The sequence below is a fragment of the Notothenia rossii genome, assembly GCF_949606895.1.
Source record: "Notothenia rossii genome assembly, chromosome: 7".
Classification (NCBI taxonomy): domain Eukaryota; kingdom Metazoa; phylum Chordata; class Actinopteri; order Perciformes; family Nototheniidae; genus Notothenia; species Notothenia rossii.
Window position 1 is genome coordinate 72,252,101 of NC_136905.1, and position 15,172 is coordinate 72,267,272.

General features: G+C 38.1%; 1 protein-coding gene across 1 annotated transcript; it reads right to left on the reverse strand.

The window, feature by feature from the left end:
- Positions 1-125: 125 nt before the first annotated feature.
- ncmap (non-compact myelin associated protein) lies at positions 126-14,388 on the reverse strand. Its single transcript, XM_079692654.1, has 4 exons — positions 14,024-14,388; positions 2,480-2,586; positions 1,861-1,945; positions 126-1,224 (listed from the first exon to the last, which is right to left on the reverse strand). The coding sequence occupies exons 2-4, from the start codon at positions 2,571-2,573 to the stop codon at positions 945-947; spliced, it is 459 nt and encodes a 152-aa protein (XP_079548780.1). The 5' UTR covers positions 2,574-2,586; positions 14,024-14,388; the 3' UTR covers positions 126-944.
- Positions 14,389-15,172: the final 784 nt, after the last annotated feature.

The window sequence follows — 15,172 nt, forward strand, 5'->3', positions numbered from 1 at the left end:
TCTTTTTTTTCTCATCATTTAGTTATACATTACATGCATTAGTTGAGTTGCATATGATTATAAGCTTCCTTCTTATTTCATGTCTGTACAAATAAAGCTCCATTCAAAAAACTGGTAAACCACAATTAGAAATATTATATTTAATTTGTATCTCAATTCATTTAAACAACCACAAACAATTCAAATACAAGGAACAACGGAAATAAAGTGCAAAATCCTTTGGCGTCAGAATCAAAGGATCAGCGAGTTTGACTGACACCCAGATGTCTCACAAAATATCTTTGTGGTCTCTTCGTTATAGTAAAAATATATACACTGACATGTTATAGATTCCTTTAACGAAAACAAATCTGTTATCAGAAGACAAAGATAATTTAATGCAAGGTTAACCAGATTTAGAAAGGTATATTGATTGTAAATCAAAATACATTTGCACATTTCGCTGAAACATACTACACACTGAGTTTCCCTTTCATACCGCCTTTGCATTCTCAGAAGTTTACACTAATACTACATTTACTCGTGAACTTATGTGGTCCTCTTTAATACAGAAATGTACAGGCAACATGGACAAGCCATTACAGTCTTTACTACACATTGTCTTCATGGTATTAGTAGTAATCTGCAAAGAGTACAAACAGTGCATGTATAATCTGAACACTGACTGTAGCCAAAAAGCAATTCTTCTCAAGAAAGCCTCAGTTTCCTTTCATGCAAAATCCTTCATGCAATCCATTGTGTCTGTTTATTGTAGCATGCTGTTCATGGTATGTGTTTTAGCACACAAAAGGACATCATGTTATCGTAGTCACCAGCAGTGGCTCAGTTGGTGGAGATCGACAGTCACGACACTAACGTCACATATTGAGTCTCCACGGGATTCAGTCAGCACACAGTATTTGGTCACGGATGAAGATGACACATCGGTCAGTACAATCGTGTTGCTATGCGTCTCCTATGGATGGAGTGTCATGTATGGTGATCACTGTGGAGTCACTGATGGAGCTCGACTGCTCTATGTGGTTTCCCTCTGCGCTGTTCTGCTCCGTTCTGGGCAGCTGGAAGTTGTTCTCCGAGGCCGGGTTTGAGTTAAAAACACTGCGCGACACAGAGTTGACTCCCAGGGTGCTCAGCGGCATGTTGCTCTGAACGGTGGATTGAGACAACTTCGGTCGAGGTTTGGGGCCGCCGTTGCCTCCGAGGACTCTGGATACATGTGTCCGCCTGGAAAGAAATAGACAATGATGTTACTTCCCTTAAATTCAATGTGATATTCAGCGTTTGTATCTTCATAATTGGTATTTAACAGTTATGTATCAATATGGATATAGACCTGCCCTCTGGGCTTCTGGTATCATTTTGCTAGTATGCCATTAACTTCAACAGTTGTCATTAATAAATGATAAAACAAAAATTCTGTGAATAAAGTGACCCACACTTCCTAACCTTTTTACTTTGTTTACCCTTAAATGAGTGTCTATATGTGATCTCTCATCATTCATTATTTCATATTAATCCATTACAATGTTTTTACCCCTCAAATTCCCCTTGCGGGTCCCAAAACGTTCAATGGTAGCAGCAGAAAGTTACAAAACTACTTTAACTTAAATAATTGTAAATTAGTATTTCCATGTTTTACGCTTCTACTTTTGAAAGAAAGATTGTAAATGTTGCAAACATTTATAGTTTTTACCCCCTCTGGCATAAAAATAATTATTGTTTTTCTTAGCCTGAAGAGAAAACTAAAAACAGCAGCAGGTTTATAGTGCTCCTTGAAGTTGATGCAAATAGAATGATGTTTTGTTTCATGGCTCGTGAAATTCACAGGAATTGCCCCATCAAACAGGAATGCGGCTTTACCTGTTGTACGTCTTCAGGATGATCAGAAGAATGGCGAGAATGAGGATGGTGCCAACGACGATGACAGCGATCATTGCCCCAGAACCTGAGAGACAGAGAAGGAAAAATGAACACGTTGAAAGGTTGAGTTTGTCTGTTTACATTTGATACATTGCTCCAAACTTATTCTCGACAAGAAGTGTGTGAAGTAGCTTAGCTACGGCATCCCTCACAAGGAAAAACAGAGAATGGCAAATATTTTCGGTCAAATGTATGGGGGCCACTCAATCCCTTCAGATTGCATGACACAATTTGTTGTTATTTACGAGGCTTGTCTCATCATACAATTTCAAAGACCTTATAGTGTCCAGACAAACACCTCCTTCACAAGGGTGTGTTTTTATCGGTATCTAAGTTAAGAGGACAAGGACACAATGCAGGCATGCACCCACACACACACACACACACACACACACACACACACACACACACACACACACACACACACACACACACACACACACACACACACACACACACACACACACACACACACACACACACACACACACACACACACACACACACACACACACACACACACACTTTTTGAACACAAACACAGTATGTTTATCCTTACTCTGGATGAGTATTTGTTCTTTGGTCTTTGTGACGGCGGTGGTGTTTGAAGGGACAGTAGTGTTGGTCACAGGTGAGACAGTTGGAGCTTGCATCTTCAGCAATAACCTGCACACACACAAACACACACACACACGCACACACACAAAACATTAGAATAATTTCTGACCTTGACTGATAAGCACTACATGTGTGTAAGGGTCATATTGCTAAAGATTAAAACTATTTATTTTGCAGTCATATTAAGACAGGGAACCACGAATAGAATGAGGAGCGAATATGGATGAGATTTGAAGACTAAAATATCTGTTATATATTTATAAACAGTAGACGGGTGGCATAGCAGAGGGAGTGCACCAATGAATTATGTTTTATAGAAACCACAGGAATGAGGATCCTCACCAGAACATTTTCATAAATAAATAATTGGAAATGAACAAAAAAAAATGTAATAGCCGATACTGTACATTTTTCCGCCATGCAAACTTCTATATTTTTAACTGACATGCAGCTGACAGACGTGATTGAACGACTTTGTCTTTTCTTTAGGATCATGTCCTCAGTCCATACATCACTGTCATGTCTGCTTTATGGAAACGTCTGTGGTTTTAGATGTGTATCAAACCAGAACTGGCCAGGAGAGACAATGTTGTGAATGCTACAGTTTTAGTTTTTATCATGAATTCATTGCACATCTTCTCTCTCCTCCTGCACACATACACACAATACATTCTTACGTCATTTAAAGGGGGTTATTTTTCCTGCGTAGGCTGAAAAGAAGGTTTGGTACTTTGAACTTTTCAAAATATTTTAATGACATTTTCAGTATATAATTCTCAGGGTTTAGGGTTTAAAAAATATTCCACATTGTTAAAAAATATACATCAGACATATCCTGTAAAACATATAATAACAGTAATAAAGTATGTTAGCCTGAACAACTCCTTTGAGTATCTAAAAATGATCAAGGCACAAGGACTATAGGTAAAGAAATAAAACTAAAGATGTAGCTATTTCCATGAAGTCGGGAGTTGGCTTTCATGCCAAGGGTAGAGATATTTTTTTCATGCTATGTTGTTTTGGTCTTATGACATTAGGTCAAAAAGAATGCACAGGTCTTACATAATTTTTTCTCAGGGGCACTGACTTTAAGTGTATCATCTCCAAGTGAAGGTGTCTGGTAAATATACCCGCCACTGTGTGGCTGCTTGAGTTTTCACCTTGTGAGTTTGTGTTTGTCATTATTGTAAAATGGGGCCCTGGAAACACCAGCTGTAGAGGGAATTAGGGGGGTAGGATGTGGGGACGACGGCCCAAACGTTATGTCCATGGCCCCATTCGGAAAAGCCAACCACAGGAGATGACAGGCAACCGCTTTATCCGCAATGTTCAACTCCAAACACGTGGCACTTGACTATGAGATGAGTGTTTCATGCTTCAAGATCTTTCCTGCTCTCAGAGAGTTGAAACATTTTCATCTTTGGGTAAAATACTGTATATAAAATTTAGTTTTTTTTTTAAAGTCAATCACACATGCACCATCTATTCCTACTATGAGCTCCTTTTTGAGTATTTTTTACAACAAAAAAAACAGTGTCCATATGTTTTAAATTACAATTTTGCAAATGTTGTTCTAGATCTTTATCATCAGTCCTAACAGATGGACTTGGTGCTGGAAGTTGCAGACTCGACAGGGAATTCAGAAAATACTGAGCGAGTAAGTTGTATTTGTCTTCTCGTTGGATTTGTTGGTGAGTTTAAAATAAGACACATTATTCCATAATTGTTTCCCTTATTGATCCAATAATTACCATATTCACTGCACTTTCTTAAAAATGAATTGAATTATATCCATAACTACCTTGACAAAAATATAATAATATAAAGATGCGCTTGATATTATGCGAAGTTGGTTCGTGTTCTCTCAATCATGACTCATTTAATCATACAACAAAAACAAAGTGTATTGTCAGGTGATATGACCCAGACTCATCATGTTTTCACTGATCACACTGTAATCTTGATCTAATCTACTCTGATGCAATTGTTGTTTCACGCGGAGATCCTCTATCATTAGGTAGGTTCCCTGATACTGTTCAGGACCGCCCCTGTAACCCGAAACTTCCCCCTGAGTTGGAATAACACGCCTCTGCATGCCCATAAATCTAAACTCATGCAAACTATAGATACAATGATTACACCTGGGGCCATTTTCTGTTCCGTTTTCAAAGTTATAAAACTTGTAGGTTCATTAAAAATGTCCGCTTGCCCTTTGTTTGAGAAATGTCAATCATACTTCAAACACTAGAACTGCACAAGCGTCATAATGGGAGTTCCTCATCCTCTTTTCATGACTAAGTCTCTGAGTCAGTCAAGTGACTGACTTCACTGACTTGATGAGTCAGTGAAGTGACTCAGAGAATCATTAGATAAGTCACTAATCACAAGGTCATCTTTAAATCGTTGCCCAAAACCATCCTTCTTTATGATTTTGCGGACACTTTACCTGTTAAACAAGTTTCCAAATGATTCTATGTTATCATATTTATGTGTAATTATTAGATAAATGTCACTTTTTTCAATCACCGTTCACATCTTTTTTTTCAATTGTAATAAGTACAGGAGACGGATAAACTTAGAGGCCTTGTGTTTCTTACAATGAGTACATGAATTACGTTGCATTGTGGCTACAGGGAGTGAAGCAGAGTAGCCCAATCAGAGGTATTCAAGCTGACAACATTTCCATTCGCTATAAAAAGCTGGAAACCCTGACACAAGGAAGAGAAGAGACACATAATACCAAGCCCTCTGTTTTCTGTTAGATTTACATCTCTATTGATGTATTCAAATTCACAAGAAAGTATGGAAAACGTTTACTTCTGTAGTATCTCTGTTTTTGAAGATTCAGCTGAACACCAGATTTATGAATCACTCGTTAACTTAACGAGAGGTCGTTGACAGATTTTAGACTCCCGTCTCTCTCAAAACCACTAACTGATGACAAATATAACGCCAATATAACTTCACTTTTACCTTTCAGGTGTGTAGCTGCTGCAGTTACAAAGAACCTGTTATAATAAATGAAAAAGTGGGTGGAGGGGGGGGGTACTTTGTAATGAACACCTGGCTGCTGAAAGACTGTCCCACTTTCATTTCTCTCTTTATCACACACTTACAATAGCCTAATTATGTTTGTGCCACAGAGTGTGCCACTGGAAGAAGTAGGACATTCTGAAAAATACTGTTATTTGCTTTCTTGCAGAGGGTTAGAAGAGAAGGTTGATACCCTCACATTAGTTAAGTAAACATGTTGCTAATCATAAAAACAGGAAGCAAGGGGAAACAGCTAGCCTGGCTATGTCTAAAATCGCCTACCTGCACATTAAAGTCTTGTTTGTTTTATCCAAACAAAAACCAAAGTATTCAAACAACAATTTACTGTATTTCTTGGCTGGGAGCAGTAATTTCCTCTCCGGTGTTTTTCCTAAAAAATGGTTAGAGCTAAACAATGGCGCAAAATATGATGTGTAAATAATATGTGAGCTTTAGAAGATTCTGGTAAGCAGATTTTTTTTACCTCTTGCTGTTTCCCCTTGCTGCCTGTCTGTATGCTAAGCTAAGCTACGCTGCTGGGGCCAGCTACATATCTACAACACAGTTTTACGAACAGTATCAATCTTCTAAGTGGATATTTGTTTTTTATTTAGGTTTTTAACACATTTTTCACATTAGCTAGGAACATACTTGCCAACCTTGAGACCTCAGAAATCGGGAGCATTTCAAAATGCAAAATGGGGGGGGCGGGGTGCTAGTTGATCGCCGGAGCTGTTAGATTAACATTAACATGCTTATTGTATTTCTAAGTGCAGCATGTAGCACCATCCTTGATGGAGCATTATGTGTGGGCAGGAAAGGAGTGAGCAGAGAGTAGAGTAGTTGTCGATTCTTGTTCTGTTTTCTGTGACTATCTGCCTCACCCTGTCAGACTTTCAGTTGCGCGCGCTACTAAAGAGACGTGTTACCATGGAAACCAAACAATGGTGTAGCTGTATTAAAGTCCGAGTGGAAACAGTCCTGAGTAAATCTGATTTTGTCAGAAATCGGGAGAAATATGACCCCGGGAGGAAACCGGGAGAGGGCAATGAAATCGGGAGTCTCCCGCGAAAATCGGGAGGGTTGACAAGTATGGCTAGGAACAACATTTACCTTACACTCAAAATGTACTTTGGTTCACAAAGGTTATGAGATTTCATTCTTGGCTTGTTTTTATGACATCTGCCTGCTGTGTTTCTGCAGCTAATGTATGGACAAATACAGGCTTGTATAAATAGCCTTAACCTTTAATTGAGCAGAAAAGTTTACATTACACCTCCAAGTATATCCTGCAGGCCTTGTTAAAGGACCATTTTAAAACCCCATACATGTGACACTTAGAGACGAAAAGCACAGCATGCTCCCGTAACATGGCTAAAATGTGTCCACAATTTTCCAACGAACAATTACTTAAATAAAACCAAATCAGGATTTTTAAGGCATACTCCTCGATACCTGCGTGTATTGTACGTCTTATCCGGCTTCCTGCTCAAGAGCAAACATTACACAATCAACTCTCCCTGTGTTGACACACTATTAGCCTAAAGATTAGTAATGACGTATATCATGTTTGCTGTTTGCAGAGGTGACAGTTTCTGATAAGTGGCCGATCATATTGCTGTTTAAAGGTAGTAATACCGCTGCATTGGTAACATGTTGGAGAAAACTAAAATAACAAATACTAAGAGGCCTTTGCACAGCACGGAAAAGAGTATGCCTCCATTCAGAGTAAATGAATCAGCCTTTTTAGTTGAATTTATACCCACAAAATTAAATGTACTACATAAAGGGCACTGATTTTATTATGTACAGACAAGAGGGACTTTGACCCATGTGTTGACACATTTACACACAATACGTATGTTCCTGCCCCAGAGGGGAGAGAAATTGTTCCAACGACCCAATAGTGGGAAAAATGTCTGTCTAATGTTTAATAATAAGATGCCAGCCAGAGTATCCGCTCAGAGCTCAGGGAATTCCCCAGTGTTTCGTTGCTGCTGTTTACATTCACCAATACTGTAGGACCGTGATATTGTATTTGTTTTGATCTTTTGTAATTTCTGCAGCATTAAGGGATTACAACTGCGTTTCCTTGTGCAACCCTGTGTTGTACAATGACAATACATTTACCTTGAACAATATTGCAACTGTTTAATCAAATTAGACGGGCTACTTGCTTAGATTTTTGGCTATTTGCTTTTTTCATCACATAGATCCTATCTTAAGCTCAAACAGGATACTTTTTTCATCCAGAACCATGTCTGATAAAGAGCGATGTGCAGTTCAGCTTTTTTCTTTTCATAATCAAAAGTAATTTATTTTCACGTTAGAACTTTTCCATATTACTACAAGAAAGGGTTTCTCATTACTTCTGCTGAGCTTGCTTTGGTGCAGTTTTAAAGAATACCAGAACAATCGCATAAAGACATCTTTAAAGTGTAGTTCCGATTGGCTCAAGCGCGATCATTTCACTTATATTTTAACTGCTCCTCTCATGTTTTTGTGTTGTGTTATAGCCCTGGTAGTATGAAGAAGGCATCACTGCTGATGTATAGTATGTTCAGGTATTTATTAGCGTGGCCAATCGCAGCCCTGCGGTCATGGTGACATTTCATCATTAGTGGGTGGGTGTGTCAACTGCTGCATCATCGGGTGTGTCAACAGGAGGTGGTATACATTGATTGATTTGGATTTCACGAAGGGATCATGAGAGCCCTCAGCTGAGGAAAACACCTACAGATAACATGAACTCATGACGTGACTTCTGCTGGCGCTGCCTAATTAGCAAACACCATAATTGCCCTGAGGACTGCCAAAAGTGTTACGCAGGATCTAATTAATAACTGTTTAAAAGAGGCCTATTTTAATGATGCAGTGGAGATACTTAAGTATATTTACCACAAACAAAATGTTTCAGCTGCATTCAACCCCCACCAAGATGATAATTGATATCCATCTTATTATATATCTTAAGTATATATCACAGAAAAATGTTTTCCATCAACTTTAAGATAAGTTAAAAAAACTATGTGAAATATTACTTGACAGAATTGTTGTTTGATTTTCCTCTTCACATTCATCTAGATCTCAAATTCAGGAGAACATCTAAGCTTTACTCAGACAAAAGAAGACATTGACCTCTGAGAAAATCCCAAGTGTAGAACTGTTAACCCTTGCTTCCATTCCTCATGCTCAGCTAAGTGACCACTGGCTGTAGTTTCGCTTTTATTGTACTGATATATTTGAGATCGGTAATAACCAGCTCACCTATCCCTTCATAATAAGGTCATAACATGGGGAACCATCTCTTCAAATACACAAAATAACAGCTTCTAAATAGCGTGGGTGATAACCAAATAGCACCATCAATTGATCAATGTAGTTATCCACACACTGGATATGCCATAAACAATTAACATACATCATTTATTGTCACGATAAAAGAAGGGGAATTCAAATGTGAGTGCTAGTAAAGGACAATGGCAAGAAATAGGTCTAAATGTCAGAAGAATATTAATAAAATCCACATAAACAGAGGATCCTCTTCCTGTGATGTAACAGTGCTGACGGCTGGCCTGCTTCTGCTAACAATAAAGCCAAAGATATCACCAATAACAGGATTTCTATGATTTTTAGGCAAAGGAATTTGAAGCTTCAACTAATCATATCACTTTGACGTCAGTATCTACTCTTCTTCTTGCTGTAATAATAGTTTGTTTGTTGTTCCACAAATTGCAGCTATTCACTCACATGGCAGATTCAATATCCTTTCTTCCACCCTCAGTAAACAAATCGTTTATTGCTTTTTTAGAGAGCGGACTCTCAACGCAGAACAGGAACGATTTAGTTTCCTCTTTTTTTATACGAGGAAAAACCAGACAGAGCCGTTAACCTGCTCGACTCTTCCCCACTCTTCCAGACATTGTGTTTAACGCCGGCTCCTGCACTAACACGTTCATAAACATGTTCAAAGTATGGCCTTCATCAAGCGGCGGTGACAGTCAATATTTGAGCTGTCTGTTAGAGGCGCGTTAATAAGACACAGGTGGGGCTATTAGTTCAACAAGCACACAGTCTGAAGTCACCGCAGAGAGGTCATCTGCGTCATGTCAGATTTACATTTCACATATGATTTGTTTTTCCAGATGTCATGCTAAAGAGGGATTTAACTATGACTTTTGTCGACCTCAATCCGTCACTAAGGGATTTGTTACAGCACTGACAGGCCTCTGGCACAGTGTACAGCAGACTGTTATTGATAACAATTACGTGATATGACATCTGAGATTTGAAAATTAGCTAATAAAAATATGTATTGGGTAAAGAGGTAATATATCATGATTGTGCGTCAGCTCATGATGTGAGTGAGTAAATAACATTGTGTGTGAAGTAGTAATAACAGCATTGTTATGTCACTATACATCACTGCACTGCAATATATCTACAAATCATGAGGGGAAAATTGAATAAGAATCATCTGAATACAGAATTAGGTTAGCAAAAGGATGATTTAAATAATTCAATGTTTTGTTATATTGCTATTAAGAATCATACAACAGGAGAAAGGAGAGAACTTTGTCATTGAGGGTAGGTTTTCACAACAGCTTACAATGTATTTTTCAGATGGGTACAAAAAGCATGACAAATGGATATTTATAGAAAGGCAACAAAACTAAAAGTGCTGTGGTGTGATCGCACAAACAAGCCTGGTCAGGGCCGGCCCTAGACTTTTGGGGGCCCTAAGCGAGCTTTGGCTTGGGGGCCCCCCTCACTCTAGCGCGTTCTCACTACACACAACACGGAACCAACTTTTGTCTTATGATGTTAGCATAAGCACACATATTGTATAAATAAGCATGTAAACACCGTGGACCTTACCTCCCCTAAAAGCATCAATCTGGTGCACTTTGAGAGAAAAATTAAGAGATCTATGGATACATCTCTCAACACCCATATGAAACAGAACTGTAAACAGATTTTTCTTTATGGATATTTTACAAGTCACTTAAACTGTATTCTTGTTTTGTCATATATTATTTCATAACTGTTTTTCATTTATTCTCTCTGGCTGTCCATCTCATAATGTTCACATAGAAAATAGCTGTCAATAGGAATATCAATCAGAAGAATTGTAATTTCCTGAAAAAAAATCTGTCACAAAAAGAGGTTGCACATTTAAATCCAGGTGTTGTTATGGCAACGTCAGTGGCCAAACAGCCACATTTACTTCTGCAAATACGTTCAAACAAATGTTGATATGTAAAGCAGTCGCAACTATGCCACCATTTCAGCTGACTTTTTCTCAGAAATACTGTCACATAACATCCATATATTTCAGACGCTAGGTTGATGCTTAGCTAAGCTAACTATGAAACACTTTAACTGACAGGACTCCGGATCAACTGTGTACTGTAAGGTAGCTTCTAGCTTCATGTCGAACAGTAAGTCAACATTTCCCAGAGAGCTTTCTTTGAAATTACCAGGTAACGCTAAAAAACATAACATTTAGATTGTATGACAAAGTGTTTATTTAATATATCTGTCTAGCTATAGCTACTTGCTAACGGTTTAGCTTACCCCCGCGATTCAAAGTAACGTCAACGTAGCTGTAATTTATGCTTTGCTTACATGTTCGCATAACTTGGAAGTTTACGGACATTTACATACCTTGTTTACCTGGCTCAAGTGGTGGCTCTGGGGTTGTTGTGTGAGCCACCACTTGAGAATTGTCGTATTTTTTAAGAAAATGTTTTCTTATGTCCATCTTCAAAAACTCTGAGTCCGACTGACAGTTTATTTTAAACATTGTCACAGCTCACAGGATAGGTACCTGTCAGACAATAAGACAGATGTGTATTTCCATTCAACTCTCTGGTTGATCTGGTGTCTTGCCTCTGTTGCATTCACTGAACACGGGAAATTACAATCCTGCAGTCTTCTCTTGTGTCATGATGAGGTTCAGGTAAAGCACGGTTAATGTATTATATTATTGACTCAATAATATAATACATGACTTTGAGAGTAGGCAATCTAGGCATATTAACACAATTAATTAAACGTACTTATCACGGCGACGGTGTACTGAGATTTATTTATTTTTTAAATAACTTTTTTTTTTGCTAGGGGGCCCCTTAGTGGCCGCGGGGCCCTAAGCGGCCGCTTAATGGGTCGGGCCGGCTCTGAGCCTGGTCAATGCATTTTTCAAAAAGCTTCGATTGGTTCAGTTATTGTCCAATCTATATTAGTTTAAAAATAGTTGGGATAAAGTGGAAGATGAGTTTACCAACCTTTTAGAATATATATTATGTACATTTTGTATTCTTGTTTTACTGTTGCACATTCCTTAGACGATTTTGCACATTCCTGCACAAAATAATCAATTGTAAAACTGTACAGCTCTTTCATTTTGAATTCAGATATATTGTACATATTTTATAGTTATTTTTTGTTTTTCTTCTATTAGTTACTTCAGTTTTTTGGACATAATTGTTATGTTTTTGTATTTTTATTTTATTGTTTCATATATTCATGTGTCTTGATTTTATTGAATAATTAATTTTATATTTAATTTTAAATGAGCTTACTATCTTTACGTCATGCACCAACATATTTTTGGGATGTGAAAACCTAGTGACTATAAACCAGAGTCTGATTCTGAATGACATGAACGCTCTGGTCTTATTCACATTGATGTGAGTCCAGCTGAAATATATGTGGAAGAGCATTGAAACTATGTTCAAACATTATCTAGTGTTTATTTGTTCGATAAGGAAAATGAAATGGTATTATCTCTGTGTTTGTTAACTGTGTACAGAAGCTGCACTGAGTTAAAAATCAGTCAGTCGATGGCATTTATCACTCCAGCACTGACAGCCAATTGAAATCATTGGGTCATGAAAACTATCTTAAATGATGTGTATTTAAGGATTTTGAATGCATGCAATATGTTTATTGTCCTGATAGTATTTGATTATTAAAATGAATACCAACAACTGAAACCTGCTCAAATGTTGGGTTTTGATTTTCAAGGAAAGTGTCACATACTGTATGAGTATTTTAATCCAATAGGACAACACCTTACTCAATACTGTACAATACTAAAATCATATTAGTCAGAATAAAGTAATGTAGTAGAGCTGGATTTCCTTGAGCCCTTCTCTTTGTATTATATCTATTAATTTAACACTTCAGGTTGCAACATATAAACTGAATAAACACTCCCTTTATAAAACAAGCCTCTGGCTGCACTGACATTACTTTTTATTTAGAGTTTAGCGTCCTGAAAAAACAGAAAATGTTTTTGTTCGAGTCTCTTTCACACAGTCCTTTCTGGTGTGTCAACTATGCTTTCTAAGGCAGGACAATAAAGGCATATTTTCAAAGAATGCTTATCGGAGTTGATAACAATAAAGTTTAGCAATAAGAAAAGAAAGTACACATAATAGCACTGTGCTTATCATCTGCAGAGCCAGACACAAGTATTTCTATTTCTCGTGTGAAAATAAGTTAAATCAGACTTTTTAAGTTGAGTAGTGGTGGTCTAATTACAGCGTCAGTGTAATTGCATTCATTTATTCATAATTCCATAAATAAAACGAGTGGACATCATATTGCGGGATAGTCTGCTTGTTGTTCTTTGCACCCTGCATTACTTTTCTTTACTTTTGGCCTTTGAATTTAAATGTTTTATTTTTTACATATTTACTATGTTGTTGAACAAAAACAAACTGTTAGCCAATAAAAAAATGCTAAAATGTTTACACGCTGTTTACACTGGCCATCATCCAAGTGACACTTCAAAACGATCCAAACTCTTTTTTTAATCTTATTAAAACCTGTAGGGTGCAGCTGCTATTCAATGCTAGTCATTAACATTTATGTCAGGATTGTTCACTCATTTAATGAGCTAAAGAGTTAAACACACTAGAGGAGCAGGTAAGCTTTCTAAACTTAAAATATAGGACAACTCCTCAGGTCAAATAACTAAAAATGCAAATGTTAACTACATCATCATCTATGAAAACACTGGGGAACTCTGAATGGAACAAAAGTGCTTTGTAAACAGAAGTAATCATTTCCTATTAGTAGCAACTGATTAGATGAAAAGTAGAGCTGTTTTATCACATAAATACTTATCAATAAAGAGACACACCAGCAGATAGTGCTAGGAACTGATGTTAAAAACTCCTTACTCAGAGGTTCAACAGTAAAAGTAGAATTCTGAATCGGAGAGCTCTCTGGAATGTGAGCTATTCCCTTTCACCCGAGACTCACCTGCTGTCTCGCCATATTGTCTGGAGAATCCCTCACACAGATACTATACACACACACGCTGGAACTCTCACAGTGTGCACTCCCACACACAGAAAACAGTGACACGATATGATTCCCCAAACCACACGAGACAAAGTTTAGAGGAAAACTCTAAAAGGAGTCAAAAGCAGAGACTTACCGTGTCCTCTTTGATTCCAGCTCAAGCCTTCTCCAGATGGGAGCCTGAGCAGCGCAGAGCCCCCTCCCTCAGCTGGCGGATGGGGGCATAGTCCACCAGTGGAGGGCTGACAGTCACAGCAAGTCCGGGACAGGAGGCACAACAGTTAAGAAGAGTGTGTGAGCTACTCCAAGAGAGTAAATAAGTCCCAGGTGCTGCTAGAGTGACAGTCTGACAGGTACACACAGACGGACACAAACAAAAGACAAAAAGGGTTCAAAAGAAGCAGAGATGCCTCTCTGTGCTGTTTCTGTGTGAATCAGGGTGTTTATGTGAAGAGTAGGAGGAGAGTCAAGAGGAGGAGGAGGCTCCACGCTTGCCCACTTGTTGCTCATGAGCTGCTCCTCGCTCAGAGTAATAATCTCAGGCAGCTGGTTTTTCAGGTCCTTCCGCCTGGCCCTTAGGCGTGCCGCGGCCACTGATCAAAAAGCATTGGCTCCTCTTCAAAATTGTCCACTCTGCTCGGCTCTCACCATGACTACTGCCTCTCAAAATCAGACTGGCTGCATCACACAGGAACTGCAGAGGGTGAGGCACTGTGAGATTTGTCAAGAAAGATGAAAATAACCCAAAATAACATCTCATATATTAAAAGCATTGTTACTTGAAAGAAAAAATGTTATATTCTTATATATTGAGTGCATTTTCTTATATTGTGTGCATGCATATACTGAAAATTGTATTCAGGTATGTGTGTGTCTTTCAATCTAATCATTATCCCTTATTTGGGTGTTAAGACTGCATGTGTGTGCACGTTTTTGTGAGTGTGAAGACAAAGTATGTGACTTCAAAGTTATCACAAATCCATTCATCCTTGCACGAACATGCTTCATGTACAGTATGTAGTTGAAAATGAACTGAATCACACTTGTTGTTCAAAGGGTACTGGGTGTGTTTGTACAGAAGAAAAGATATGCAACAGTGTTGCCTCTTCTTGTTCCCATAGGTCAGGACAATGAGTTACATTGAAGCACTTGGCAACATTTGTTAGGAAGTTTTCAACTGAACAGGAAATATGTTTTAATTGGCATAATCTTCCTGTTACTGTCTGTTTCACGCTTCATGTACAGTAGTAGCACACAAGCTCCTGTAAGTTGTAACACATCCCTC